General features: G+C 36.7%; 1 protein-coding gene across 4 annotated transcripts; it reads left to right on the top strand.

Moving 5' to 3' along the window:
- The first annotated feature begins 2,866 nt into the window (after positions 1–2,866).
- LOC149139787 (uncharacterized) lies at positions 2,867–26,890 on the top strand. 4 transcript variants are annotated; one of them, XR_016264027.1, is made up of 13 exons: positions 2,868–3,426; positions 12,341–12,506; positions 16,501–16,581; positions 16,714–16,793; positions 16,889–17,004; positions 24,617–24,703; positions 24,821–24,933; positions 25,035–25,347; positions 25,423–25,503; positions 25,671–25,721; positions 25,895–25,972; positions 26,240–26,345; positions 26,558–26,890. XR_016264027.1 is itself a non-coding variant. In XM_089446394.1 (13 exons), exons 1-12 carry the CDS (start codon positions 3,417–3,419, stop codon positions 26,325–26,327), a joined length of 1,275 nt encoding a protein of 424 aa, XP_089302520.1. In that variant the 5' UTR covers positions 2,869–3,416; the 3' UTR covers positions 26,328–26,345; positions 26,558–26,890. The 4 variants fall into 4 exon arrangements, 1 of the variants encoding a protein (XP_089302520.1); XM_089446394.1 differs by having other exon boundaries at positions 2,869–3,426; positions 26,229–26,345; XR_016264029.1 differs by lacking the exon at positions 26,558–26,890 and having other exon boundaries at positions 2,867–3,426; positions 25,035–25,312; positions 26,240–26,271.
- The last annotated feature ends 1,105 nt before the right edge of the window (positions 26,891–27,995 follow it).

Raw genomic sequence — 27,995 nt, 5'->3', positions numbered from 1 at the left:
ATAAAAATTTAGATATGATTTGTATATATTCAACTCATATTTTTAATTATTATATAAAACTTTTGCATATTGTTTAATTTAAGTGGTATAAATGTTTTTAAAATCAAATTTTGAATGGCTAAATTTTTTTAAGACAGTTTTTCACCATATTTTATCTAATTTTTTAATATTTATAACTGATATAATAAAGAAAATTATGGAATTTTAAATAGTAAATTAATATTAAATTACTCTATTGTTTTTATTTTCATAAAGATTTTCATTTTTGAGTTGTCTTTTGACTCATACATTTAGATGTTGCAAATGATTTACAAATAGAGAAGCTTCTTATAAACTGGAGAGTTTGTGGGTGGCTACTAATACTACTGCACAGATTTATCTTGTTACACATATTTTTATAAAATTAAAAAGTTAATAAGATAATTATTATATTATATAGTCTATATACATGCAATTGGCAAATATTGTGACCAGAGCAAGAGTAAGTAGAGTTAGGTTTTGTATTTTAAAACAATTCAGTTGATGTGTAATTAGGCTACCATGAATTTGGCTTTTAGCAAATACAATATAAATTTATCTCCATTATCAAGCATGAGACCAAATATACATTTTACAACAACTTTTATAAAGTATAGTAATTAATTCATTTAATATATAACAATAGTGATGACATGGTTTCACTATTTTTACTAAGTGGTCCCGACAAGCTACTATGTATCACTTGTTAGTGGTTGAATTACTATCATACAAGGATTTCCTTAAAATAAAGATAAATATTAATATTAAGGAAGGAGAAAAACACAAATCATTATTGATAAAATAAAGAATAAGAAGGGAAAGACAAACAATAAAAAAAAAAAGAGAGAGAAAAAAAACTAAAATAAATAAATAAGAAAAAATGATAAAAATAATGAAGAGAAATACAAGAGAAATAAAATCATGAATGGTTGGGTTAGGGCATTGTCTAATTATATAACACATTTCTTTTTGTTGTTGGAATTCAATGACATAAGAATTTAGAATTTTCATGGATCCAAGATTTTGATTAATTTTTCAATGCTTTTGTCGATTTTGATGGTCAAAATTCATAGGGGCATCGTTCCGCTACCCATGGAAAAACTTGATGGTTTTGTGATCATGCCTAAAATTTCCATTAAGTCCTTTTTAGATTTGTGGTTAGAAAGATGGTCATTTGACTACAAGATTATCTCACTCCTCGGTAATTTGTACACATAATGAGTGTAAACATGAGTGAGCCTAATTGTTAAGAGCTTGTGTTTACTCTATGGAGGTCATAGGTTCAAAACTAGATGTGGTTAGAGTTTGTACATGTCGATTAAATAATATTTGATCTGTTGTAATGAGGCTTGAAGGGTAGGTGTCCCATTGGAGTGGAACCTAAGTCTTTGGACCTAGTGTCTCTGAACATCTCAACTCTTGCCTAAGTGTCTTTCGATATCTCAACCCTTGCCAAGTCACAAGTCACTACTAAAGCTCTTGATACCAACTCCACCTAGTTTTAGTGGTATACTAAAGCTCTTGATACCAACTCCACCTAGTTTTAGTGGTATACTAGTACACATAATGACATAGGTCCAATTTTTTAAATTTAATTTTGTCTTCCTTATTTAAATTATTCAAATTGTAAAAATTCTATTCAATTTTAGTGACTTATCTAACAAGATGTGGAATAATATTGAGATGTTAAAACTTTAGTACTGTCCAAATGACTTTGTATAAAGAGAATGTGTAACATGGTGAATTTATATACTACTATAATTGATAATTGATGTTAATTTAAAATAAATTGACTTATTTGATCCTTGGACTACTTTCCTCAAAAGATAAAATGTTGCGTATATATTTGTATAACTAGCACAATCATAGCCTCGAGGGTTAGTTTAATTGGTCGAGTTCCTGTTGCTAAAACACCTCGCTAATGGGAGGTCACGGGGTCAACTCTCCTCAACACCCTTGGGGTCAGGCTGCGCTAATAAGTCGACGGGACGTGATTGTGGATTTGCCTAGATATTTCATTAGAAAAAAAACTAGCACAATCATATAAATTAAATGGCTTTCCACAAAAACATAAAATGTTATATATATATTTGTATAACTAGCACAATCATATAAATTAAAGGCCTAGTCTAACTTATAGACGAAATGATTTCCTTGGAAAAAAATTAGCACAATCATATAAATTAAATGACTTTCCACAAAAACATAAAATGTTGTAAACATATTTGTATAACTAGCACAATCATATAAATTAAAGGCGTAGTCTAACTTATAGACAAAATGGCCTTTTCACCACACAATCTCTTGTGATTTTTTGTTGTTTAAAATACATAAATGGATTCAACATCCAAAAAAACCCTTGAGGCACTTAACTTCTACAGATTAAACAACTTAAACTCAAATTTTTATAAATCTTTGTGAAATTTTTGATTAAAATTAATAAAAAAAATATTTTGAAAAAATACCATTTCGTTTATAAATTAAACTACACTATAACCATAAAAATAAAAAAATAACTTAAATATCCTTATATAAAAAAATATTCTTAAATTATTAAATCCAGACCATTCCAGACCATTCCCAGTAAAAACTTTTGAAAACAACGATCCAAAATATACGACATTTATTAAACGAAATGATCTTTAATTAATTTAAAGATTCTTTTTAAATCTTTTATCGAGAACCATTTATTTTTCACGAACAAATGGAAGAACTCATGCCAACAAACACGCTGAAGATAAGCGGAGTGATAAAATCCTCAAATCGTGCTACTAATATGTTCACACATTTCTACTATTTCAAATGCAAACCTATTTTGTTTAGAAGTACCCACGTCACAGTAACCGGTGGGGGAAACCTTTCCTCGCCAAACTCTTATGGGCCTCGCTGGCTTCGTGGCAACCGACAGCGGAGGGTATAATAATAATACGAATTTCAGAAGGAAAGATATTGGTTAGGGAAGCCAGAGGAGGAGAAGGAAAAGCCGGGATTGGAAGCAGGAGAAGGAGAATAAGAGCGGGGAATATTCATTCCTTGTTGGGTATAATTCAATCCCAGCGCGATTGAAGCAGTCCCCCTCTTCGATCCCTATTTAATGAAATCTGGCATGCTCTTTGTTCCTCTGCAACCTGAAATCTGATCGTTCTTTCTCTGCATATGGCTGTAAACCCTTCCTCGACATCCCCGGATACCCATGTTCATATTAGAAAGCACCTGCTGGATCGTGGAATTTCGGCTTCTTGTTATTTTCGTGGCGGTATTATCAACGGGCGTTGGATTTTGCAAGTCAGCGGCAGATTGGTAGTCCTTCATACCGCGTGTGTTGACCGTGGTTTTCATCCCATATAGCATCAACCGGGCGGCTCTAGGCAGCCGTCTAGGGTTCAAGTTCATTCGGCATGGGGCGAAGTAAGTTCATTCCTTGTTTTGTGTTCTATATTTTTATTTGTGTGTTGATGTTTGGTTATTGAAATTTGATATATTTTCCAAATCCCCTTGGGATTTCAATGCTTCTGGGGACAATAAAACAATGAGATTAGATGAGATAATGTCGCGTATTGGGGATTTCATTAGATGAGATAATGTCGCGTATTGGGGATTTCAGTGTTTTTCGGGATAATGAATTACTGATATTGGATGAGATGTGTCATGTCTCCTTGCCATCGCGGCATTTTTTCACTGGTGAGGTTGGTAGGTGGACCCTTAACCCGTTCTCTAGCGTTCCATTCTCACACTGGTCTGCCCTACAGTTATGGAATGCGTATCAAACGGTCGAGGCTGGGTGCAATTTCCGTGCGATGTTGGCATAATCAGCATCCCCTCAGACCCTTAACTTAACCCAAAGGATGTCTGCTCCTTTTGGTCTAGCTCTCTTCGCGGTATCTTTCTTGAAGCGTTTGGCGAAAGGAAAAAATGTCATGCTTACTCACTGTAGTTACCATATACAAATTCAAGACGGTCTGTACAATAAGAGAAAAAGTCGAACTGGAAGAATCCAGTAAGGTTGGCAGGTGGACTGTTAACCAGTCCTCTACCGTTCCATTCTCACCCTGGTCTGCCCTACAGTAATGGAATCATTACCAAAGGGTCGAGGCTGGGTGCAATTTCCGTGCTATTTTGGCATAATCACCATCCCCTCAAACCCTGAACTAAACCCAAAGGAAGTCTGCACCTTTTGGTGAAGCTCTCTTCACGGTATCTTTCTTGAAGCGTTTGGCGAAAGGAAAAAAATGTCATGCGTACTCACTGTAGTTACCATATACAAATTCAAGTCGGTCAGTACAATGAGAGAAAAATTCTAACTGGAAGAATCCAGTACGAACTAATACGAGTATTCATCTCACTAATACGAAAAACACTGCACAGTGTAGGTATACTTCAGAGCATTGGGCTTTAAGGTTAGGAACCCATTGCACAGGCCACAAGCGAGCAGGCGAGTTAATGGCAGAAACTTGAAAGTTGAGAGCACTCAAGCGGGCATTGTGGATGCTGAATAATCACTGTTAATGGCAGAATGGACATTAACAGACTTGTTAGACTCGAACCTACCTTTTATTATGCAACCTTGAATATGAGCGAATGAAATTGTGAAACCCCTGGAACCATGAACCCATCTTTATGTCTGCTTTGTCAATGCCTACTCTGTTAACTGTAACGAGGTGTCTGTGTTACTGATTTCTGATTCAGCGAGCACTTTTGGACTGTTAAGTAGTTTCAAGGAGTACTTGAGCCAGCTCAGTAGATGAGGTAATTTGACCGAGGAGGAAGGGGGTGAATAGGTGGCATCACAGAGACGAGTGGGATATAAATCGTATTATGCTAGGGCACCTTTTTATTTTTTATCATCTTTCATGTGTTAGGGTTTTTTAATTGAGCCAAATCAGAAATGAATTGTAGCTGAATTTCAGTCAAATTGATGCTGAATTGTATTGCGGAAATAGGATCTGATTTGATCTAGAATAATTTTCTATGGTACCTTGCTCCTTCATTTGCTCATTTATGGAAGTCCATTGAAGGTGGAGAGTCCATTGGCTGCATTCAGAATGTTTACTTCATTTTCAGTGTTGAAAATGGTTGTTATTGATGTCAAAGGGCTGCCCAAAGGTATATGGCACACCCTCTAATTCCATAGGAATGAGGAGATATGAAGTATTTTGTCAATATGATCAAATCAAAGTACAAGCAAGCCCCATTTGGATACCCTATATTTGAAGTCATTCTTACTCCAATTACCTGTGGCTCGAATGAGAGCATAGGATATATGGTTGGAAAGCTTATTTTGAGACCGTTCCAACGATATATGGCACACCTTCTAACTCCTCACAGTTGAGGAGAAATGATCTTTTGAATATTCATTATACATTTTGCCAGTTGGCTCAGCCTTCTAACTCCTCACAGTTGAGGAGAAATGATCTTTTGAATATTCATTATACATTTTGCCAGTTGGCTCAGCCAGTGGACAAGTCGGCCCAGTCTAGACCTCAAATGCACTATAAATGGGCGTAAGAAGGAGCATTTCTAACCACCTAATCAAGCAATTTTGGATTTGTTATAGGAATCTTTAGTGAAGGAAGAGAGTAGTAGAACAAGGGTTCACAACTTTTGAACCAAGAAGGGCAAGTCGAGAGAGGGTTTTACCCATAAACATTTCATTATTCTCACCCTGGCTGAAGCATGGATCTAAGGGTGAAATTAGGGTGCTGGTTGACTAGGGATTGAGGCAGCAGGGGTTGAATAATGGTGCAGCGTAGCAATGAGGCTTGCTGGTGTGATTTTGTGGTAGCAAGGGGATAGAAACAATTTTGTAAGCCTATAAACTACATTTGTGTTTGTTGATTTGTGTAGCTTGGGAGGTACTCCACAACACTAGGTGTTGGGTTTGTGAAAAGTTGACCACAAAAGGGTTTTGTGGGCGAAGTACCCAAGCGATGGGGCTTTGCACCTAGGGTGTGGGCATGAAACCAAGTGAAGAAAATATTTGTTTATTCATTGTTGCAAGTGGAGCACCCTTAAAGGAGCAAGGGTGACCTAAGGCAACCATGGAGGGTAAATGAAAGAAAATAATTTCCCTATGATCGTTGGGGTTTCATGAAAAAAATCCAAGTCGGCTAGGGTTAAACCATGACCCTTGAGGGCTAGCCACTGCCTTCATAGAAGATGATGAGCAGGGAAGTAAGGAGGCTCATTTGATCATCGAAGAAGAGCATTTCTTTTCAAGTGAGGGCTGATCCAAGGAGGCCGCATACCTCAGGGAGCCGAGCTGGATAGGGAGCAAGAAGAAGGGTTTTATTTTTATCTTTTTTTGTCTCATGTTCTGGTTCAGGTTCAAGGAGGAAGGTTGGCCGAGTTTGGTGAAGGTTTCTGTGGGCAATTTTGTGCATCCGAGTTGTGGAAGCGACCTGAGGAAGAGGGCCGAAAGTTCTGGGCATGTGAACAGTGGTTAGGCTGAGTTATATCCATCTGTAGAAGAGGGCCGAGACTCTCTTAAGTGGCTGTGTGTTAGGCAAGTTGGGTTAGAGCATGCCAAGAAGGGGCCGAGCAAAATTACAGTGGATTAGGGCTGACTGTATGCGAGTTTCAGGACTGAATGAGGGCTGAGTTCTGAGGTTGTGGACAGGAAAGAAGCGACAGTCCAATCTGTGTTTTGGACTGTAGTATTTCTCCATAGAACCGTGAGTGCTTGGAGGCTGAGTAGCAGTGTCTTCAACGAGTTAGATTGCTAAGGTTGGAGGGCTGTCAATAAGGGTTAATGACAACAGTCTTATATGCCCTAGTTAGGGCTTCTTCTTATAATGCAAGCAACCCTAAGACCTGTCCAAGATCCCTGTGTGAATGCGGCCGAGGTCAGTGATAAATGAAGAGGGCCGAGACCCTAAGAATGGGAGTATTGCCACTGTTTTAGTTCCACAGAATCCGTAGGAACCGTGATCTGATTTCTACGTTGTGGTCAGGCAGAAATACTCTTTGTTGTGGGCAGAATATTGAGAAGAAGGGACAGTGAGAAGGGTCGACTTGGTGAAGGAAGAAAGAGGTCTGTTCATAGGTGATGAACAACAGTGTTAGGATGCTGTAGTATTGTCAACAAGGATTAGGCCTGTGAAAGTTAAGAGGGGATTTTTGCAAGCCCTGAGTGCTGGTCCTTTGGTGGAGCAAAGGAGCAGCTGTGAGGGCTAGGTTTGCAAGCCCTGAGTGCTGGTCGTTTGGTGGAGCAAAGGAGCAGCTGTGAGGGCTAGGTTTGCAAGCACTAGATCTGTCTTCTTTGAAGGAATAAAGAGGACTGTGTATGGGCAGCTTTGAAGGCCTAGATCAGTCAAGGTATGGACTGTGTGTGGGCAATTTGGAGGCCCTGAGAAGAGTGACAAAGCAGCGGATGTGTCACAGTGAAAGGGCAGAGTTGTGAGCCCTAAGTTCTGTCACCTCTGGAGCAGCAAGGAGATGGATAGTGGGCAGATCTGGAAGACCTCATGTACAGTGATCCTTGGAGCAGCGAAGGGACTGTTAGGAGGCAGATTTGATGGAGCCCTAGTTCAGGGATTTGATGTGGAAAATCACTGATAAGAGGGCAGATCTGGAAGACCCAATGAGCAGACATCTTAGTGGAGCAAGAGTGCTGCTAGTGGGCAGATCAGTGAGACAAAGTTCAGTCATCTTGGAGCTGCCAAGAGTGGTTGACAGTTAGCAGATTGGACCGCTGAAGATGCAGTTGCTGTGATCAGCAGATGGGGAGGCAATGTACCTGCCAGATGTGTTCAAGGTACGTGGACTGAAAGGCTGAGTGTGTGTGCACCATCGGCAAGTAGGACAAGTGTATCTTGATCAGTGTAGATTGGTTGTCATAGTTGTTGACACCTAGCCCTAGTTGTTGTCTTGTATCAGGGCTGTATGTAAGGGCCATGATCCCTGGTACGGGAGCCCTAATACTGTTGTATTAAAGTTTGTAATATAACAAGTAGTGGGTTAAAAAGTTAAAAAATGTCATGTGCACTAGTTGATTCACTGATGGATGTTATTCTGCTGTGCAAAGTAGTAGTGTTGTGGCATTTGAGTGTGTTTGTGATTGTTATCTTAGACTCAAACCGGATTCTTGAGTGCAGTGGAAAATCCAACAGTGTTGATATCCCTATTGGGAAACTGTGGATTTTGTAAGTCTGTTATTTGTTTGTTGAATTGGCCCTACTTTATAATGTTTGCCGGTGGAATCAACTGTTGTTTGAGTTCTTGTTTATATCACTTGTGTATTCAATAAAAGATCATCATTGTTTTATAGAGTGATGGGTACTCCAGCAGCATGTGTTTATTGAAAACCCTAACTCAGAATTGCATCCCAAGGCTAATCTCTCCAAGAGGGATATTACATCACCATACTTTTGTGCCCACCTTTATGAAGTGATTCTCTTTAGTGGTTGATAAGGAGGATTTCAGCAAATTGGTATGCAGTTTTTGTTGGTTCAGAACCGATATTTGATAGTGAAGCCACCTACATAATCACAAAATCCATGCCTTGAGACAGCTGGTACTGGAACCCTTATCTTAATTTCTTGCAAGAACCTTCTAGGGAATCCATCTATCGCTGGAGGTCGTTGTTTGTATTTTCACAATATGGAGTTGCTCCTGGTATTGCTACAACCTTCAATTCTTACAAGGCTCATACATATCTTGGCCTTTTGCGTCTTTTTGTGGTGGTGCCACTTGGTAAAGGTTCCTGGCCCAATCTCTAGGGTAGGCAGATTGAAAACTATATTGAGCTAGTTAAAAGGAAAAGAAAGAGAGAAAGAGAGATTTAAGGGATTAACTTACAGGGAAGTTATGGAAATGTTACAAGCTGTCCAAAAATCCTGCAAAACTAGGTCTTCTCAGGGCCCAAGCTTTTGTACCTTAATATTTCCACAACTCCAATGGCAAATGACCTAAAATTATACATAAATATTCTCCTCTAGTAATATTCACATGGCATCTTGAGTCACCTGAAAGTTGTGTCCAATTTAAGCCAACCTGCTGTTCGTGATCCTTTTCTGGAGACTGGTCTACAAGCTGACCTTGTATTGTTAATGTCTTCATGATTTACACTCTGATTTCTGTGCAATTTTAGCTAGTAATAGTCCAATATATCTTCTCCCTTTTGCAATTGGTCTCGTGCTCTTTGAATTTGCCAAGTAGAAGTCATGTCCAGTTTACCAAACTGTTATTTTTGCCATTCCTCAAAGATTGAAATTGTACAAATTTGTAACTCCTTGACTTTTGTGCCAAATAATTTGAAATTCGAAACTATAATAGCCTTGGATGTCTTCTTTTAGATGAACTACGTTGCATTTAATTTAAATGTGGAAACTGGAAGCTATGCACAATCTACTGCAACTTTCTCCTTTTTTTGGTACTTCTCCGTGATCCGATGTGAACCTTTCAGTACTTCTTCATGATTCAACATGAACCTGGAGTTGTAATCACTGTATCTCCTAGATTCGCTCCAAATTTGCTGAAATTTTAATTGAAACCATAAGCTATGCATAATCTACTGCAACTTGCTCTGTTTTTGGGTATTTCTTCAGGATTGGATGTGAACCTGGACTTGTTGCTGTATTTCCTAGGTTTGCTCCAAATATGCTGAAATATAATCAGACTATTAGACATCTTTTTCTAGAAACTCAAGCCACACACAATTTAAATGCCCTTATCAAAAGTTTATCTCTGGCATTGAACAATACCCTTTCGAAGGTGCCATTTTGAGAATCACCTACTCTTATGCTGCTTGTTATGATCTGAATTATCAATTACCCAAATCAACATAATAAATACTGCTTAACACTGATGATATTTTATACAATGCTAGTCTAGTAATAATAAGAACCCATGATATGATTATCGCTTGGTGAAACAAGTAATAAATTATGAGTGTTGCAGAATTTCTACAACAGTATTGCTTTATATATAGTTTTGTATGTACAAGTTTCAAGTTGTCAACAAAGAATGGAAAAATGATAGATAAATATGCTTCAATCTTTATCGTCTAGTTTAGTGGATTTATCCATCTGAATATTCTTTTACAACACAGCATCTTTGAAGCTGTCAATTTTTCAATTCCATACAATGCCTCATGATGAGTATTTAAAATTTTAAACAATTCCAGCATAAGATATTTCTAATTTGCTACATGAGATTTGGATTCGAATTGATGGTGGCGTTGATGGGTGAGGGATAGAGTTGGTCACAATAATCAGGAGCATACTGTATCTCTGAATCCAAAGCTACTAAAGAATCACGTCGTTGGCCTTAAAAGAGTAGGTCCTCTATTACAGCCCTAGCTCCCGATTCCTGACCTTTACTCATGAGTCATATCATTACTTCACTGCTCTCCTAGTAGTACATCTTCCCTCCTTTTCCCTCTCTCTTCTACTTAAGGTTCCCTCTTTAGGATCATGAACAGCCACTCTCTTACATGCATCGACCTAGAGAGGTAGTATAGGCATACCTAACCCTCATCTCTTCTATATGCAGAGTAAGGAGACTCTTTGATAATTGTCTCATGTAAAGTTCAATTACAGGAGACTCACTCATAATTGTCTTTTGTAAAGTTTTATTGTAATTGAAAGGTTTTCCTTCTTGAAGTGGCATCTTAATAATATTTCCATTCATTATTCTGCATATTACAGTTGGAAATGGTATATTGGAGTAGATATCCACTCCACAAATACTCAGCTAATGGAAAAATAAGGCTATGGGAATCCCTTTGTTTTCTGGTTATAGTCAGGTAACAAGGTCGCTATACCTCTCAGAGCTCAATCCCAGCAAGCAAAAAACTGAAATGATAAAAAAAAATCGAACGCAGACGCTTTAAAACGAAATTCGGCGCAGCAGGGCAATAATTTCGATCAGCTCATGATAAATCCGGAAATTATCGCGATAATTTCAAATCTGCCAATTTATTGCGATAAATACTGGTGATAATATTGTGATAATTCGGATATTATTGCAATATGTGCAACACTGGTTCTAATAGATTGAGTTTGTCGGAGGAGACATTATATTAATTTTGTGCTGTTAAAACTTAGCTTCCATCACTATCAAGGATCACTGGGAAGTTCCTTTTTGTGAATATTTGACATTTCAATAGATTGCATATGAGTCTTACCTATTGGAAGATTGTCTATTTTTGGTTCATTGTTCCATTGGAGTCATCAGCAATAGTAAGATTGCTAATGATGTTATACCTGTGTCGTTTTCTTCAAGAAGCCTTCTTTACTGGTTATAAAATTGTGTCGAAGTTAACATTATGAATGGTGTTTGGCATTGTGGTGAGTAATAGGGATTTTAGGGCCTCTTTTAAATTTTTTGGGGCACTTAACCCAACTTTAGTTTGGGTTTCAGTATAGTAGAGGTTTTTCATTTCACTTCAAGTATATTTGGGCATTTCTTCCACGAACAAGGTATTTCTTGTCGCTTTCTTGATGGATCCAATGCACTTCAAGTATTTTCAGACATTTCTCACATGAAAAAATACTCATTATCTCTTTTTGTATTAATGCAGTGTCTTGTATGTTTATATCCCAAAACCTGGAAATGTTCTCTTTATGATGCTCATTACAAGTAGTGTTGATCATACTTCCCAAAAATGTCCGCAGACTGTAGTGGAAATGGGATATCTGTATACTATTAGGGGTGCTCATCTTAGATGTCTTACTAAACCTTGAGATTTTGAAATATCCTGGCAATTGAGTTAATTTTGGAGAGGGGTTTTAAGATTTCCTTGAAGCCTATGTTAAGATACCAACCACATTATCAGGCTTTGACATAACCTCAACATATGTAATATGAGCAGCCAGCTTTGGTGGAATACATGCAAAGGCAAAGTAAGCTTATTGTTTTTACCACCCAATGTAGCTCCTATAAGTGTTTGAACATGCTATACTCTGGAAAATCCATTGGAAAGTATTATGCTTTTTTTCTGGAACTTTTATAGTCTGAGCTTGATATCATTTAGAAGCATTTCAATGTGCAATACTCTGGAAAAACCATTGGAAAGTATTATATTATTCTATGGAACTTCTATGGTCTGAGATTTGGATATTAGTTTACATGATGTAGAACTTGTTATTGTATTCCTTGTGTCACAATTTAACTGATTGTTCGATTGTCATATTGGCTAGATTGGTGGTATTTTCTATTCATAATGTTGGGAGAGCTTCAAGTATTAGGTCCTGTTTCGTATTCTGTGATCATCACCTTGTTTTTGATATGGCTGTCACAGTAAGATTTATATATTCTTCAATGTTCAAGTTGTAAGAAATTATATTTGGCGCAAGTACTAAAACAGTTTAAAATTGAGCAGGTAAGGGCCAACGTAGAAGCTCAAAATATTTCGATAGTGATGATGACACACTTAGCACTTCATCCACTGGTGGGTTATCTGATCAATCTCTAATACAAGAAACTGAGGATCTAGGAAGTGAAGAATTGTCACTAGAGGGTTACCTGGATTCAATGTTTGAAAAGAGGTAATTTTAAACTTACTTTCTTTCACTCTTTTTGAGCTTATTTTGTAGTCAGCTTATATGTTTTATTGCTAAATTCTCTCTTGTAATTACTAGAAGTTCTTGATATGTTTGTGAAGAGATAGAATATATTAGTTTGTTCTTGTGGCATTCGTTACTTCTCACTACTTATTTTGTGTTTGAACTATTCAATTTATTTGGTTTAATTTTGGTAAAGTGTTTCATTTCTTGAGGTTTCACTATCTTTTGAATGGATATTTTTATACATTTCTGTTTTTGTTTTGGAGTCTTACTGTGTTGGTGTATAAAAGGGGAAAATTAATTTATAAAAGACATTTCCCCATCAACCCCCTTCCGGTCAAAGGCATGCACCTACTGGTTGATGATTGTATTTGGTTTTTCTAAGTAATTTTGGAGTAATTTTGTGCGATGGTGCATGCTTGTGTGTGACCTTTGTTGATCATGTCAATAGTGACATGAATGAAATTGCACTTTCATAATTATGCTTATACCAAAGTCACAAGACTTTGTTAAGAAACTGGAGATGTATAGGATCTCTCAAATAATTTGACAGATTGAAAATACATCAAATATTCAAAATTCTGCAAGCCAAATTAGATATTTCCATTCCATCAAATATCCAATATTTTGATATCAAATTAGATTGAAACAAAGAATTTAACAAACTAAATCTGCAATCTACATGTCATCAATAACCAAAATGGATATGAACAAGAAAAAACCTTTTTTGATCTTTATACTTGCAAATTTGAGAAGTCTATAGAGACTCAATATTTGGCAAGAATCGTAGTGAAACTTGGCAAGTTTGACCAAGAAGATGAATACTCTGTTGCATTGCTTGTGATGGCTTGAGAAATCAATAAATTGAGAAATATCCTGAGTACTCAATTCTGTCTATTGATTCAATTTACTTTGGGTTAAAGTTCACCCCTGTGAGCATCACCTGATGCAATGAGCGCTAAGTGGACTATTCAAAAATCATGAGAAATTAGTCAGTTACGACTACCTCTCATGAAAATGGTCATACATGAATGAATTACTTAATGCAGTTGAATCCCAAAAAATGATATCTAATATAATGCACTGCAAAAACCCCTTAATACTTAAATTCAAAAAGAGTGAAGTGAACTCTACTTGAATGGTTCATGAGGCACAATACTTGCCAAGGTTTTGCAAATGAGGTAGCAAGCTAAGTGGGCTTGATTGTGGGGAAAACTCCACAGTTAAGCACGCTTGAGCCAGAGGCGATCTGGGATGGGTGACCTCCCGGGAAGTCCTGGTTACCGGGTGCAAGCCCCGGAAGTGATGATTGACGCTATGTGATACATTTCACTAGTTTCAATCCCACTTCTTCAACCCTGTGATCATCACCCGATGCAATGAGTGCTAAGTGGACTATTAAAAAATCATGAGAAATTAGTCAGTTACGACTACCTCTCATGAAAATGGTCATACATGAATGACTTACTTAACGCAGTTGAATCCCAAAAAATGATATCTAATATAATGCACTGCGAAAACCCCTTAATACTTAAATTCAAAAAGAGTGAAGGGAATTCTACTTGAATGGTTCATGAGGCACAATACTCGCTAAGGTTTTGCAAATGGGATAGCAAGCTAAGTGGGCTTGATTGTGGGGAGAACTCCACAATTAAGTGCGCTTGAGCCAGAGGCGATCTGGGATGGGTGACCTCCCGGGAAGTCTTGGTTACCGGGTGCAAAGCCCCGGAAGTGATGATTGATGCTATGTGATTCATTTCACTAGTTTCAATCCCACTTCTTCACCCCTGTGAGCATCACCCGATGCAATGAGTGCTAAGTGGACTATTCAAAAATCATGAGAAATTAGTCAGTTATGACTACCTCTCATGAAAATGGTCATACATGAATGACTTACTTAACACAGTTGAATCCCAAAAAATGATATCTAAAGTTATATGGTCAATGCAATAAACCAGCATTAGCCTCTTTCTCTTGGCAACTTTGGATTAACCTCATGAAAATGGTCATACATGAATGACTTACTTAACACAGTTGAATCCCAAAAAATGATATCTAAAGTTATATGGTCAATGCAATAAACCAGCATTAGCCTCTTTCTCTTGGCAACTTTGGATTAACCATTGCTTGAAGAGCTATGGTGGATTTGAAGGTATCTACAAGGACACTGTTGGGAAATTTGAGATTTATTGATGATTTTCAGTCTTTTGTTGTGTTTTTTTGTTTTTAACATATATTTTGTGTAATGCATTTTCCATGGAAACCTAATTGGTACTTCCGTTTATGCTGAAGATGGTAACTACGGTAGATCAGATTCTTCAGTGCTCAACTCCAGGCCAATAGTTGACAACTGGCTCATGAAAAGAGCAAGCATGTGACAAAGTGGAATTTGAATCCGTAGAAACCCAATTGGTACTTCTGTTTATGCTGAGGATGGTAACTAGGGTAGTTCAGATTCTTCAGTGCTCAACTCTAGGCCAATAGTCAACAACTGGCTCATGAAAAGAGCAAGCATGTGACAAAGTGGGATTTGAATCCCGGGAGGGAGGATAACAACTTTCCTCTCAGCCACTCAAGCTACACCCAGTTGACATCTTTTGTTGTGTTATTAGAAATGAGAAATGAGAAATAACAATGCAATGAGAAGTAGGGGCTAGAGGGTTTTGGCATATAAGAAAATATAGTGGCTAGCCCCACGTATTTTTTATATTCCACACATTAGAAAGTATAGCCCCTCTTATTATGCATATTCCACACATAAGAATAGTTTCTTGAAGACATTCAAGACTCGAAAGTACATATTATTTGCACTGCATCATTGCTTTAAATTGAATTAGATTCACATCCAAATCAATTACATTACAAATAGTTTCTTGAAGACATTCAAGACTCGAAAGTACATATTATTTGCACTGCATCATTGCTTTAAATTGAATTAGATTCACATCCAAATCAATTACATTACAAATAGTTTCTTGAAGACATTCAAGACTCGAAAGTACATATTATTTGCACTGCATCATTGCTTTAAATTGAATTAGATTCACATCCAAATCAATTACATTTACTCACTCCCTTTTTTAACTTTAGGATTCATATATATATATATATATATATATATTTGTTCTTTTCTTTATTGTCTTCTTAGAATTATGGTTGTTTTTGGACATGTTTCCATAGGTAAAGAAATGGCCCTTTGTTGCTGATTTAATCTTTTTCAAGACCCTCGTTGATTAATTACCAATTATGATTATTTTATCTGTGCTCCCCACTGCATATGGAAACCTAAGCTCTGACTTGGAATGGTTTGAAAATAAGCCTGATCTGGACCCACCTAAGGTAATGGATATTTCAAGGAAGTATTCATGGAAGCTTTGTAAAAACTGTGTTCCCCATAGGATGTGAGTCTTTGTAGAATCCAATATGAAAGATATCATTTCTTATGGAAAAATTCCTTCTTGTTTCTGGAAACCTGCTTCTCAGCATTATCTCCCTTTTCTTGGTGTTTCCTAAGACATCTACTCCGTTACAAGACCCCAGGTGTTCCCATTTTCAGAGACCAGTTTTCTGCTGGGTTTCATGTTTCTTGTTTCCATTTGTTGGGGACACTAAAGTTTAACGACTTCATCTTATGGTGACTGTCTTCTTTAGTATGTGCTCAACAGTAAGGCAAGGGCTGAGTTTGTCATTGTTAGCCTTGATTTTGTTGTTGAAGTATCAAGGTTCAATCAACATTTACGTAGCACACATTGGATGCAGGGGGTGCAAAACAGGATGTATATGAGAATTTCTGGTTATTTCCTTATAAACACTATTCTTGGTTGTTGAGGTTTATTACAAAATAAAAGACACCTTAAGATGCTTTTTTCAGTTTGAGATGCTGAAAGCATTCTTGTTGGAAATTATTGTGATTAAGATGTGCAATTGGACACAAATCATACAGAAGCCAATGACATACTTGGTGGGTGTCTTTCAGGGGGTCAACAAGAGAGAGTGGTTTGAAGGGGCTTATAAATGCTTTGACAAACAATTTACAACTTGATTTTGCCGAAAAAAGGTTGAGTTATGCTAGTTATTTATTTATTATTATTATTTTTTTTTAAATTTTAATTTTTAGGCATTGTTTTTGTACACTCTAATGTCCAACTCTAAAGTTGCTTGTGTTACTGAATCATTTTGAGTGCTGCAGTTATGAAACTTTGCTGGATCAATTTGTGAAATCAATGAAACGTGGTTTTCCTGAAGTGGCATTAGCTGCACATGCTTTAGGTAAGTTTTCTCGATGTTTTTGTTAAAGTAGTTTTCAATGTTGGACCTCTATATCTATAACATCCATTCTGATTTGCAAGAGCTTTTCTTTACAGGACTGCTGGCTGTAACAGTTGGAGCAGGTGAAAAAGCACATAAAGTGCTAGAAGATTCCATTTTTCATTTTACTCGTGTGTCTAAACTTGGATCTGATGCTACCAATCATATTATGGTATGCAAATCAAGTGTAGGGCCATGAGTTAGTTTCTAGTTTTGTGATATATATATATATATATTTTTTTTTTTGGTTTAATTTCTTCGTTTTTCAAAATCTCATATTTATGGCCAGCGCTCTTAGCTAGATTACCAATTCAAAGAATTTTCTTTTCTGAATGGTAGACGTGCTTGCTTTATGATTATTATTTAGTGCACCAAAACACTACCGTGAATTGAGATTGTGCAAAGCGAGGAGAGAATAAATTTTTGGTTCTTGAATACAAATGCCGTTCAGATTGTGTTTAGCATAGGTTTCCAGCTGTATCAGTTGAAATTTTATGAACACCATGGGTGAATAATCCACGATACTAGGTGTCATGCTTGTGTGTGCAGTATAGTTTAGTTAGGCGCCTCTGCTCTCCACAATCTCATGAGAAATGTGAGGGCAGACTTTCCTATCAACTTCCTCACCAATTTAGGTGTCTTTGTTGTCCTTTTTACTACTTGGCTTGTAATATGTATATAGATTTAAGCATATGAAGACAAAAGCTTCCCAGAAACTCATGAAACTTTTATTGCACGTCTAAATATTCTTAAACTACATCGGTAAATCAGTTCCAAATGGATAGTTGGGGATGAGTTTCGTCCTGTACCCAAATACTATGCTAAATCAAAAGTAGATTGACCCCACTCTAAATTCATCAAACTCCTGAACTTCATCCTACCTCTATATAGAGAAAAGTAGGGCACCCAACTTTAACACCTGCTCCCCTCATTGATTTTATTTTCTTTATAACAAGCAATTCTCTTAATTTTTGAAATTTCTCCTTCTCAATGTTTTTATGAAGAGATCTGGAGGAGCATCTCCATTTCTGCATTACAGAACTTAAATGCCTTTTTTTTGTTCCTGCTGTCCAATAAAGTGATATCTCTATTTGCTTGGTCCTTGCATGAAACACTGGGTTCTTTGTGAATTGGATAACTACTTTATTTTCCCAGGAAAGGGATGTGGTTTCTGTTTGTGCAAGATCCATATCAGTCATAACCCTCCTTAGTCATATCACTTTCATCTTGCACTAACTGCTACTTTGTATATGTCACTGGAGGGAGGAAAATGCATTTGTTGGTTCCAATGTTATCAGAACTGGACCAGAAGCAGTGGAACTGGCTGGTCCGACTATTTTGGTGCCTAAACCTGTCCGACATTTGCACAGAACTGGAAAAGGTCAGTCTGGTACTGAACTGGCCTTTTTTCACCAAACTGGCCGGTTCTGTACAATGCAACCGAGGACCCTCTAGACTCTCTAACACAATATTTTTGAAGCATAGGGCCCTACTGATGCTATGTAAATTATGGTAATGATAAATTATTAAAATAAAAGTATGAAAATACTTTTAAATTTTGAACATTACCATTAATAGAATCAGGATGTTTGAGAGTCGTTCTGACCTCATTGGATTTCACATGGAGAAAGTAGAATTTTAGCTCCCATTAAAAAGTAGGATTGGGGGAATTGCAATGTTTCCATTGATTCTGTCATGTACGAGGGTATGAAACTAGCATTTAATCAAGAGCACGAAGCCCTCTATGTACCTTGATGTTAGTGACATTGACTGTTAATGATATCACTTCTCCAGCAGTACTTACGGAGAACAATTCTAGTAGTTTATCGTATATTTCTTTTGATGTCTCCAACTTTGATACATAGGGTATGAGGGGATCCTTGATGGATTCAATGAGAATCATTTGAGCCCTTACTTCCCCTTTCATATACTTTGCTAAAGCTTGAGCTTCTTCCTTTGGAGGCTTAGTAATTGATCCCTTAAGTTCAATGACTTCATTTGCCATGAGAATCAAATTTGTCCTTTTCTTCCATGCAAGAAAATTTGACGACCCAACCAATTTGTTGCTTTCCTTGCAAAATGAAGTCATTTTGATAGCAGATTCAATCATAAATATAAATGTACTTGTCAAGTGAAGATGCTCTTTGATGACAATATCTAAAACTTGATGCCTTCTTGATTTTGATGATGATGTTGATAATCGAAGATGTCTTTTTGATGAAGATGTCTTCCTTCAAAAGTGATCCTTCAGAGAGAGGGAGATCACCTTGATTCCTTGATGACGATGACAACGCCTCTTCTTGCTTCCCTTGAATGTAGAGACTTAGAGATGCTTCAAAGTGTAGTCTTTCTAGGTAGGGTCCTTGAGATCTTCTTTGATGATGATGATGTGCGAGCTTCCCAACAATGCTCCAAGTGAGAATCTCGTCTTTTGATAAGCTAGGGTTTTGGGGTCTTCTTTGCTTGTACTCAGTCCTTGTGAATGTCTTCTTGATGGTACAATGTCAACTTTTGATCTTTCTTGATATTACTTTTGATAATTCTTTTAGTTCTTAGGCCTTCGAGTGTCTTTTTAATTGCCTTTCCTTGTATTATCACCTTAGCTCTAATACCATGTTGAGAAATCTAGGGGCAACTAGATTAAGTGATTTCTCTTACTTTGATAACTGCTTGTGATATCTTTTTACTTATCTTGATTAGCTTCTTCTTTAACTTGATTATTATTATTGTGTTCTTATCATGAAACAACGACCAAACAATAAAGAGCAATGAGACAAGAGGACACAAGATATAGGCTATCAGCGAGGGCCAAAACCTCTCCCTTTGAGAGGAAAACCCGCAAGAACTCTTCTCTTTTTATAGAATTTCAATTGACGAATTTCAAGGCCTATGACCCTTGACCAAGACTCCTCCAAGACCAAGTCAACCTTCCTTGATTTACACAGTGTCCAGTAACAAACTTCGACCTTCCAACAACTTCTTCAGCAACTTCGACCTAGTAGATTCACAACTTCGATCTTGATGCAGCTTCACAGCTTCGACCTTGCAACTTCACAACTATGACCTAGAAGCAACTTCACAACTTCGACCTTGCAGCGTCGCAACTTCGACCTAGAAGCAACTCCACAACTTCGATCTTGCAGCTTCACAACTTCGACCTAGAAGCAACTTTACAACTTCGTCCTTGCAGCTTCACAACTTCAACCTAGAAGCAATTTCACAACTTCGATCTTGTAGCTTCACAGTTTCAACCTAGAAGCAACTTCAAAATTTTGTCTTGCCCAGTAAATGTATAAACCCTAACACAAGAGAGAGAGAGAGAGAGAGAGAGAGAGAGAGACGCCCAAAACCTCGATCTTTCTTTTCTTCTTTTTTTTTGTCCCTTTTCCAATGTCTATCTTAGGAGATTGAGCTTGCTTTAGTGTGTGTCCAAATGAGGTCGTGTTCCTTCTTATTTATAGGCTTTTGAAGGGTACAAATTTCTATATTTAGGTTGACTTGTCCTTTCATGTAAGCTGACTTGATCTTTGCACCATGACGAGGTCTTGGAGGGTTTTTTGACTTTCTTTTGACTCCAATAAAATTTCTTTATAATATGTAACATGCCCAAAAGGGTCTTTCATACATGACAAGATTAACAATAATAAATTTATTTTTCTCTTTTCATTAAATACATAAAATCATGATTACATATGTCATTATGAAGATCGAATCTAGTTACATATATCAACAAATTTGAGCCCAAAAACAGTCCAAAACTTCGTTTTTCCTTTTCCTCTTCTTTGCTAAGTATCTTGGCTTCTTTTTCGTCATCTATCCTTTCTTGATCGAACTTCTTGATTGATTGGTAAGTGCTTTCCAAGTGAGGTCAAAGTCACTTACATATAGGCTTCTTCCAGAGCCCTAATGAGCCAACTTGTCCTCTTCTAGTAGGCCGACATGTCCTTGAAGGCTGATTTGTTGCTTGCATGATTGAAAAGGTTTTGGAGGGTCTTTGACTCTAACTTTGACTCAAATAAAATTTTCTTTGCAGTATGTAACATGCCCAAAAGGGTCTTCCATACATGATAATGACTCAATTGACTTGTAGACTCAATGACAAGCCCTAGAAGCACACAGTGGGTGCTTGACCTAAAAATAAATTTCCCATGAGCATGAAACCCATGCCTCAAGAACAACAATACTATATTTAATTTTCTCTTTGCATTAAATACATAAAAACATGATTACATATGTCATTATGAAGACCGAACCTAGTTACATATAACACTTAGCTCTGATACCATGTTGAGAAATCAATGTAAATGTAGATTAAGGTTGATTCCTTTTTCTTGATAATTACTTGTGAAAGTTTGTTGGCTTTTTATTACTTAATTATATCTTCTTCATAAAGCAATTACCAAAACATAAAATGCATGAAGATCACAAGAACACAAAAAACACAAGATATAGGCTCCAAGCCAGGGACATTGAATTAGATCAAAGTGAGATATCCAAGACCCAAAGACCAAGACCAAGACCTCCTCAAGCACCAAGTCTGTTGAGAAATCTATTAGGGCAGAATTAGGGTTTCTTGATTTATCTTTTACTGGACAATTTTTTGTGATTAGTTATTACTACTTTTTCTTAGTTATTATCTTTTCATCATCAAGACAATTGCCAGAATTATGAAGATCACAGAGACAACAGGAGAACACAAGATGTAGGCACTCAGCCAGGGCAAAACCCCTATGAAGGGGAAAACCCAGTCAAACTCTTCCCCTAGTAGATTCAAATCAAATTGAGACAACTAGGACCTAAGACCAAGACAAGTGACCTCCCTTATTCCACCAGTCAGCCCTTAACATAAATCATTGAAGCCATCTAAAATCTCGGTTCTTCTTCTCTGCAACTTCTGCAATTCGTCCTTCATCCTTGGCCCCTCCAACTAGCTTCAAATTCCTCAGACGTTTCATTTATTTTAATTTATGAGAGGTAGTATTTAGACACGTTAGTAGTTCATATTTGTTGTAAAGCAATTGATTTGTAAGATACCTTGTATGTTTGTCACTGTATAATTCCAACCAGAGAATGAATTCTAGTAGACATCAAGTCAGTGGCAACCTTGCCACATGTTTGTAAAAAAATGCATCGACTTGGATTACCTTTGGCTTTAGTTGTACGAGAAACAAATGTTATGAACAAAACATCATGATTTATTCAGGATATCGTGCATACTGCTTTATGTGAATATATTGGAACTTCCACATTATTTATAATGTCATTCCAAATGAGCAGTCAGCTTGAATACAGGAAATCCAATTGAACTGAATTTTCAGAATAGAATATATTAGTGTCTGAAATTCAGCATATTGTTCTAGCTGACAAGTGACAACAGATTGTGCAATTGAACGTGTGATCACAAGAGATCATCTGTATATCAAGTGGACTCTGATCCCACAGAGTTTTAAAATATGGCGTTTCTTTCCCTATTTTGGAATCTTATCTATGTTAATAATGAACCTTTTGTTTTGAATTAATTCAGAATTACTTCACATTTAAACAACTTTGGGACAAATTTATGTTTCACATTCTTATATCACCATATTTAGGATGGTGTATACCTATAGCATCATAGTAATAGTTTTATCTGCTTCTGTACTTATATTTATTTTCAAAAGAAAAAAACTGTATATATTTGGAAGTAAAATATATACATAAGCTGTCCACCGACTGATATAATTCTATACTTTTATGTTCAGAGAGTATATCATTTTGTAGTTTTGTATAATTTACTTGGTTGTTTTTTTATCAGCTGATCAAATATCGATTTCTCATGTTTTGCAATTACTTGTAGGTCCTGCAATCACTCAGTATTTTAATGATTGCTCTCTCCCTCTTTTGGAGCCTTATTGATCTTAATGCTGAACCTTTAGTTCTAAACCAATTCAGAATTTACTTGACAGTTAGACAACTTTAGGAAAAACTAATGTTTGTCATCTTTTATTTTACCACCATATTCATCTGTGTAAACTTACAGCATCATTGCATTTATATGCTGATATACTTTATAATCCCTAGAATTTATTACTTAGTACCATAGTTTTTAAAACCGTTTTGAAAAACCGGTAACCGGTCAAACCGGCCGGTTAGATAGCTGGCCGGTCCGAACCGGCCAAAAAACCCGGTCCAACCTTGCATTTCGCCATATTTGAGGCCCTAACCGGTGAAAACCGGCCGGTTTAGGACAAAACCGGCCGGTTTTAGGCACGCCCAGTGAAACATGCAAAAAGGTGGATTTTGACTGTGGTTTAGGGGTTTTGGGGGGGGAAGTAAAGGTGTTTTCCCTCCAAAAGGCTATATAAATGAATGTAAGGGTATATAAATGAATGTAGGCTGTTTGAAAATAGAACCAGCCCAAAACACCATAGAACCAAGAAATTTTAGCTGTGATTGTTGGCTTAAACAGAAAGAAAGATATGGTGCACCTTAGAAGAGCAGCAAAAGAATACTTGTAGATTCCACCAGTACCCATAACTGTATAGACATCAACTAAGCTAAGCAACTGAACCTAATTGTGTACCCCACTCCATAGTTAAAATCATTGATCGATAAAAGGTCAAGACAGTAAAAAGATTCCATAAAGTCATGGTTCAAATACAAGAATTGGAACATTTAACACAACTCTATGCTCTTCAGCTCAATGAGATGGGTAGGGTACTAGGTGTTGAATAGTTGATGCAGTGGGGTGCTTATAACATTAACCTTGAAGAATAGTTCAAGTAATTTCACTGGAAAAGACAACATTATGAACTATATGGGTTGAAAGTTCCCATCACAAATGATCTACAACTAATAGAAAGGGGGCAAGAAACACAGACAAACATATAACCACAAAGAAAGTATGTTACCATGGATTATCAAGGTTTCACATTGAATAACTAGGCCAAAAGACTTTAGAATATGATGTGCACACTGCAAAGGAACCTCACCATCACTCAAATCAAGAACTGAGTCAAACTCCCACAACCAAATAAAGATGATGCTACCAAGAAAGCATGCTCAGCAAGAGAAAATCTCATTTACTATGCTTTGAGAACAAAACATTCTTAAGAGGGTGGCAATGTAGTAGGAACAGTACTAATTATGCCAATGAAAGGTCAAAGGCCACACACCTTGTGACCAATAAATTCTTATCAATCAATCATTATCCAGTATTTTAATTTACAATTGCAGATATACTCTATCAATCTTAGTAATAAACATGGACTATTTATTCCAGTCTCCATCCATGAGGTGGTTATGGGACCCCACATCAGTGCTTACAGCAACCTTAGTCACCTAAACTAATTTAAAATAATGGTCAGCTCTTAAACCATAGCAATACAAGTAATGACGGTGCAAAAAGGCGGATTTTGACTGTGGTTTAGGGGTTTTGGGGGGGAAGTAAAGGTGTTTTGATATATTCACCTTTACATGGTATATAAATGAGCAAACTTTGCATATTTTGTCTCTATTGGCTTGGAATCATGGTTTTACATCTTAAAAATAGTTTTGTTTCATTAAAAATTAATTATTTAATGTATTTTTTTAAAACCGGTTCGTTTAGACCAAACCAGTCCCGGTTAGACCGGTTCCGGTCGGTAAACCGGTTCATTAGGTGGACCGGTCCGGTCACCGGTTCCGGTTTTAAAAACACTGCTTAGTACTAGTATGTCTTTGAGCATTTAATTGTTAAATTTTCATCTGGTTCTTTTTCTTATTAGGTGATCAGAATTTTAACATCCTGTGTTTTGCACTCTTAGGTCCTTCAAGCACTTGCTATTATCACTTTTGTTGGTGGAAATGATGTTGAAGAAACAGAAAAATCAATGGAACTTTTGTGGAATCAGGTGTGTAAGCGGCAAGACTTTAAAGTTTACAGGTCTGATTGAGTAAAAATTTAATAGAATTTGCTGAATGTGCAAATGGCAAGATTTAGGCTTTAAAAATTGAAGTTTTGTTTACAGGTCCATGGGACTAGTAAGCCAGAACCCACAGTAATGGAATCAGCTATCTCAGCATGGACTTTTCTCTTAACAACCCTCCCTGTTTGGCGCATTAATGCTCAATTTAGTGAAAAGTAAGTAAAATGGTATTTGCGGGCTTCAATTGCAAACTGTTCTAGCTTTCTTTTGTTTTTGTTATTCTAAAGTCAATTCAGAGTGCTTTTACTGAATGCAGATATCTTCCTGTGTTGTCATCTCTGTTGGAAATGGATTCCCGAGCTGTACGCATATCTGCTGGAGAGGCAATTGGCTTTATCCTTGAGACAATAAATTCAAGGGATCAGAATGGACATGATCATTTAGATTCCAACTGTCTAGATCAAGAAAATAACAATTCTTTAGGATCTTTATCTTCTCTTGACAATTTGCAATTGAGAGTCATCGAACAGATGAAAGCACTCTCTAGAGAGGCTGGTGGCAAAGGGTCTTCAAAGAAAGATCTCCAAAACCAACGTACTTCTTTCCGTGACTTTATAGCCTTTATCGAGGTTTGTCTCTCCTGTGTTGGTAAAGTATATTTCAGCTGTTGGTAATCAGTGTGTAATATTAATTTGGATGTGTAGGGTGGCGAGAAACCCGGGGCAACGGTGAAGCTACAAAATGGGTATACTTTAAATATATCAAGATGGTCTCGAACAATACAGGTACTGACTGTTTCAAGTTTTGAATTTAAGTTGGCAAGCCAGTACATTACCGTTCCAACAGTTGACAAAGTTATTCATGAATATGCTGAGGATGGTGAAATTGTCCATCGTAGATAGTAGTGGCTTCATGCATTATTTGTTGTTTGCTGACTACTGCTAGTTAACAGATGAACTTTGTAAGAAATTTTCTTGGAGGTGGCTTTCAGAAACACATGCAGGTAAACTTCATTATCTTATCATGGTTTGAAACTGACATCCATATATTTGGTTATAGATCTAGCTAGATGACTGATTTAACTGAAAATTTTGATTAGAAACTGCTTATTGTAGAAATAAAACATGTTATTTGGTTAGTCTCTGAAAATGGCACTATTGGTTTTGGTGTTTACAGGAAAATTCTTTGCTTCATGAAGTTTTTGACTTTATTCCCGTGCAAGAAAAGCAGAAAGCACTCTCAGCCAAAGAAAAGGTAAGGGAAATGGTTCTATCTGTAATCAACAATGAAATATCTACAGATCAACGTAAGACTTGTGTAGTTTTATTATTTTCCTTAATGCAATTTCTGTAAAAAATCTATATTTGTTGTTTTCTTTTTAAGAATATAGAGAATCCATATTTGATGCCTTTCCCATCTGTAGTTGAAGTGCCGTCCTTTAGGAATATTTTGTTCATATACTATTGGCTCCCATAGTAGTTACAACTAACCTTTATTTTGGTGGCTGTAGAGAATGTTCAGGTCGCCAAATTCTATAGTCAGTAAAGCACGAACTCAGCAACTCAATAAACAACGTGCAGCAAAACAAGAATGCAACAACTCTGAATAACGGTGTTTGATTGCCTGGGTAAGTCATACTTTGAAGTCACTAATGAAGGCTTGTAAGGCCATGCACTTTGGATAAATGTGGACTATTTATTTGAGAGCTTTCAGCTGTCGAATTGATTGTGTAGCGGTTTAAGATCTTAATGGTTTCTTGTTTTTGGACACGGATCCTTAAGAGTTATGTGTTACAAGGGTTTGCCATAATTATTAATTGTTTGCTGTTTGTTCTGACAGGTATGGAATTAGGATCAGTCTGTGGTTAGTCTGAATAATACATATGATATGATGGGGTTAGGCCTTACTACCAATATGGCAATTATTCAATTGATTGAGCTTGAACTATTCTTTTATTTATTATGAATTATTCTTCAAGCACATTTAAATTCTTGTTCCGGGATAGTTAATAACGACTCAGGAAGCTCTTTATGAAGAATTGCTCAATTGTTCTATTCAGTGATTTTGTCAGCGGTTTGTTTCTTCAATGCTTGTGCCTTGGATCACCAGATTAGTGCTATTTTTTCAAAATTTTCATGCTCTTTATGAAGAATTGCTCAATTGTTCTATTCAGTGATTTTGTCAGCGGTTTGTTTCTTCAATGCTTGTGCCTTGGATCACCAGATTAGTGCTATTTTTTCAAAATTTTCATGGGTGTCCTTTAGCGTCTTGTAGCTTCAGGATTATGTTATTCAATAGTGATTCTAAGTACTTCTATAAAAAATGATCTACTTGTGCAATTTATGGCTAGTGTCAGGTTTGTAGTTTTTTTTGGAAATGACTCATATTTTGCCTGTTGTGCTGTAAATTATGTCAAGTTAGGGATACTTAATGCAGCTCCTGCTACTAGTCCCATAAAGTATACAACATACCCGAAATTGAATCCAACAATAATTGAACATCTTCACAATACTATCTTAAAAGTTAAAAGTAAAATGATAATCAAGCCGAATTGAAGTTTGGAAGGACATCTACGTAGAGTGGGCTAATTACAATGAATAATATTAACCTGATAAGGAGTTAGTCATTGATGGATGGAAGTATTATGGACAAGCCTCAGTTGTTTAATTGCTTGCTGCATGCCCCAATTTCCATTCTCAGCGGTCAATAGCATCCAGTATAATGCCATTTGGATAATGGTCTGGTTGAGTATTATGCTCGGTTTTGTAAATACACCATACGGTGACAAGTAATGATGAAGTTTCAATTCTAGAGGATGTCATTACGAGCAATTGAAATGGTAATTTAATCTATTTGTTATTTGGGCTACTGAGTGGTAGTTTGCCGCGTGCCTACAATTGTTGGGAGGCCCTTTCATAACTCTTTGACCACTGGTGTTTTACCATGTATGAGAAACGTTATCAGATCCAAAACTTATCTTGAAGGTGGTGCTATACATTTCTATTTACTATCACCCAAATTAATTTTTACTGATTTATAAAGTTTCCAAATAACAATGACTAGAATAACACTCTTAATGTATCGGCTGCATTCGTGCAAAGGGGTTTTTTGATCTACTTTTCCAATAATAGAAAGCGGTCAAGGTCAAATGGGTTTGGCTTTTCTTGCTGCAATTGCCTTTTAACATATGATCTAAAACATAGAGAAGGATAGATTTGTGTATTTTAGATTGCACGACACACAATCAGTAAAAGGCAAAGATTAATAAGTGGAATAT

The sequence above is a fragment of the Pinus tabuliformis genome, chromosome X (assembly GCF_031772625.1).
Source record: "Pinus tabuliformis cultivar Carrire ecotype Pingquan chromosome X, CPIR1, whole genome shotgun sequence".
Taxonomy (NCBI): Eukaryota; Viridiplantae; Streptophyta; class Pinopsida; order Pinales; family Pinaceae; genus Pinus; species Pinus tabuliformis.
The sequence above is the reverse complement of the archived record's forward strand: the minus strand, read 5'-3'. Positions and strand labels throughout refer to the sequence as shown.

Coding starts and splice junctions, on each gene's coding strand:
- LOC149139787 (XM_089446394.1), top strand. Junction 17,005..24,616: donor ATGCTACCAATCATATTATG/GTATGCAAATCA, acceptor TTGCACTCTTAG/GTCCTTCAAGCACTTGCTAT. Junction 25,973..26,228: donor CACTCTCAGCCAAAGAAAAG/GTAAGGGAAATG, acceptor TGGTGGCTGTAG/AGAATGTTCAGGTCGCCAAA.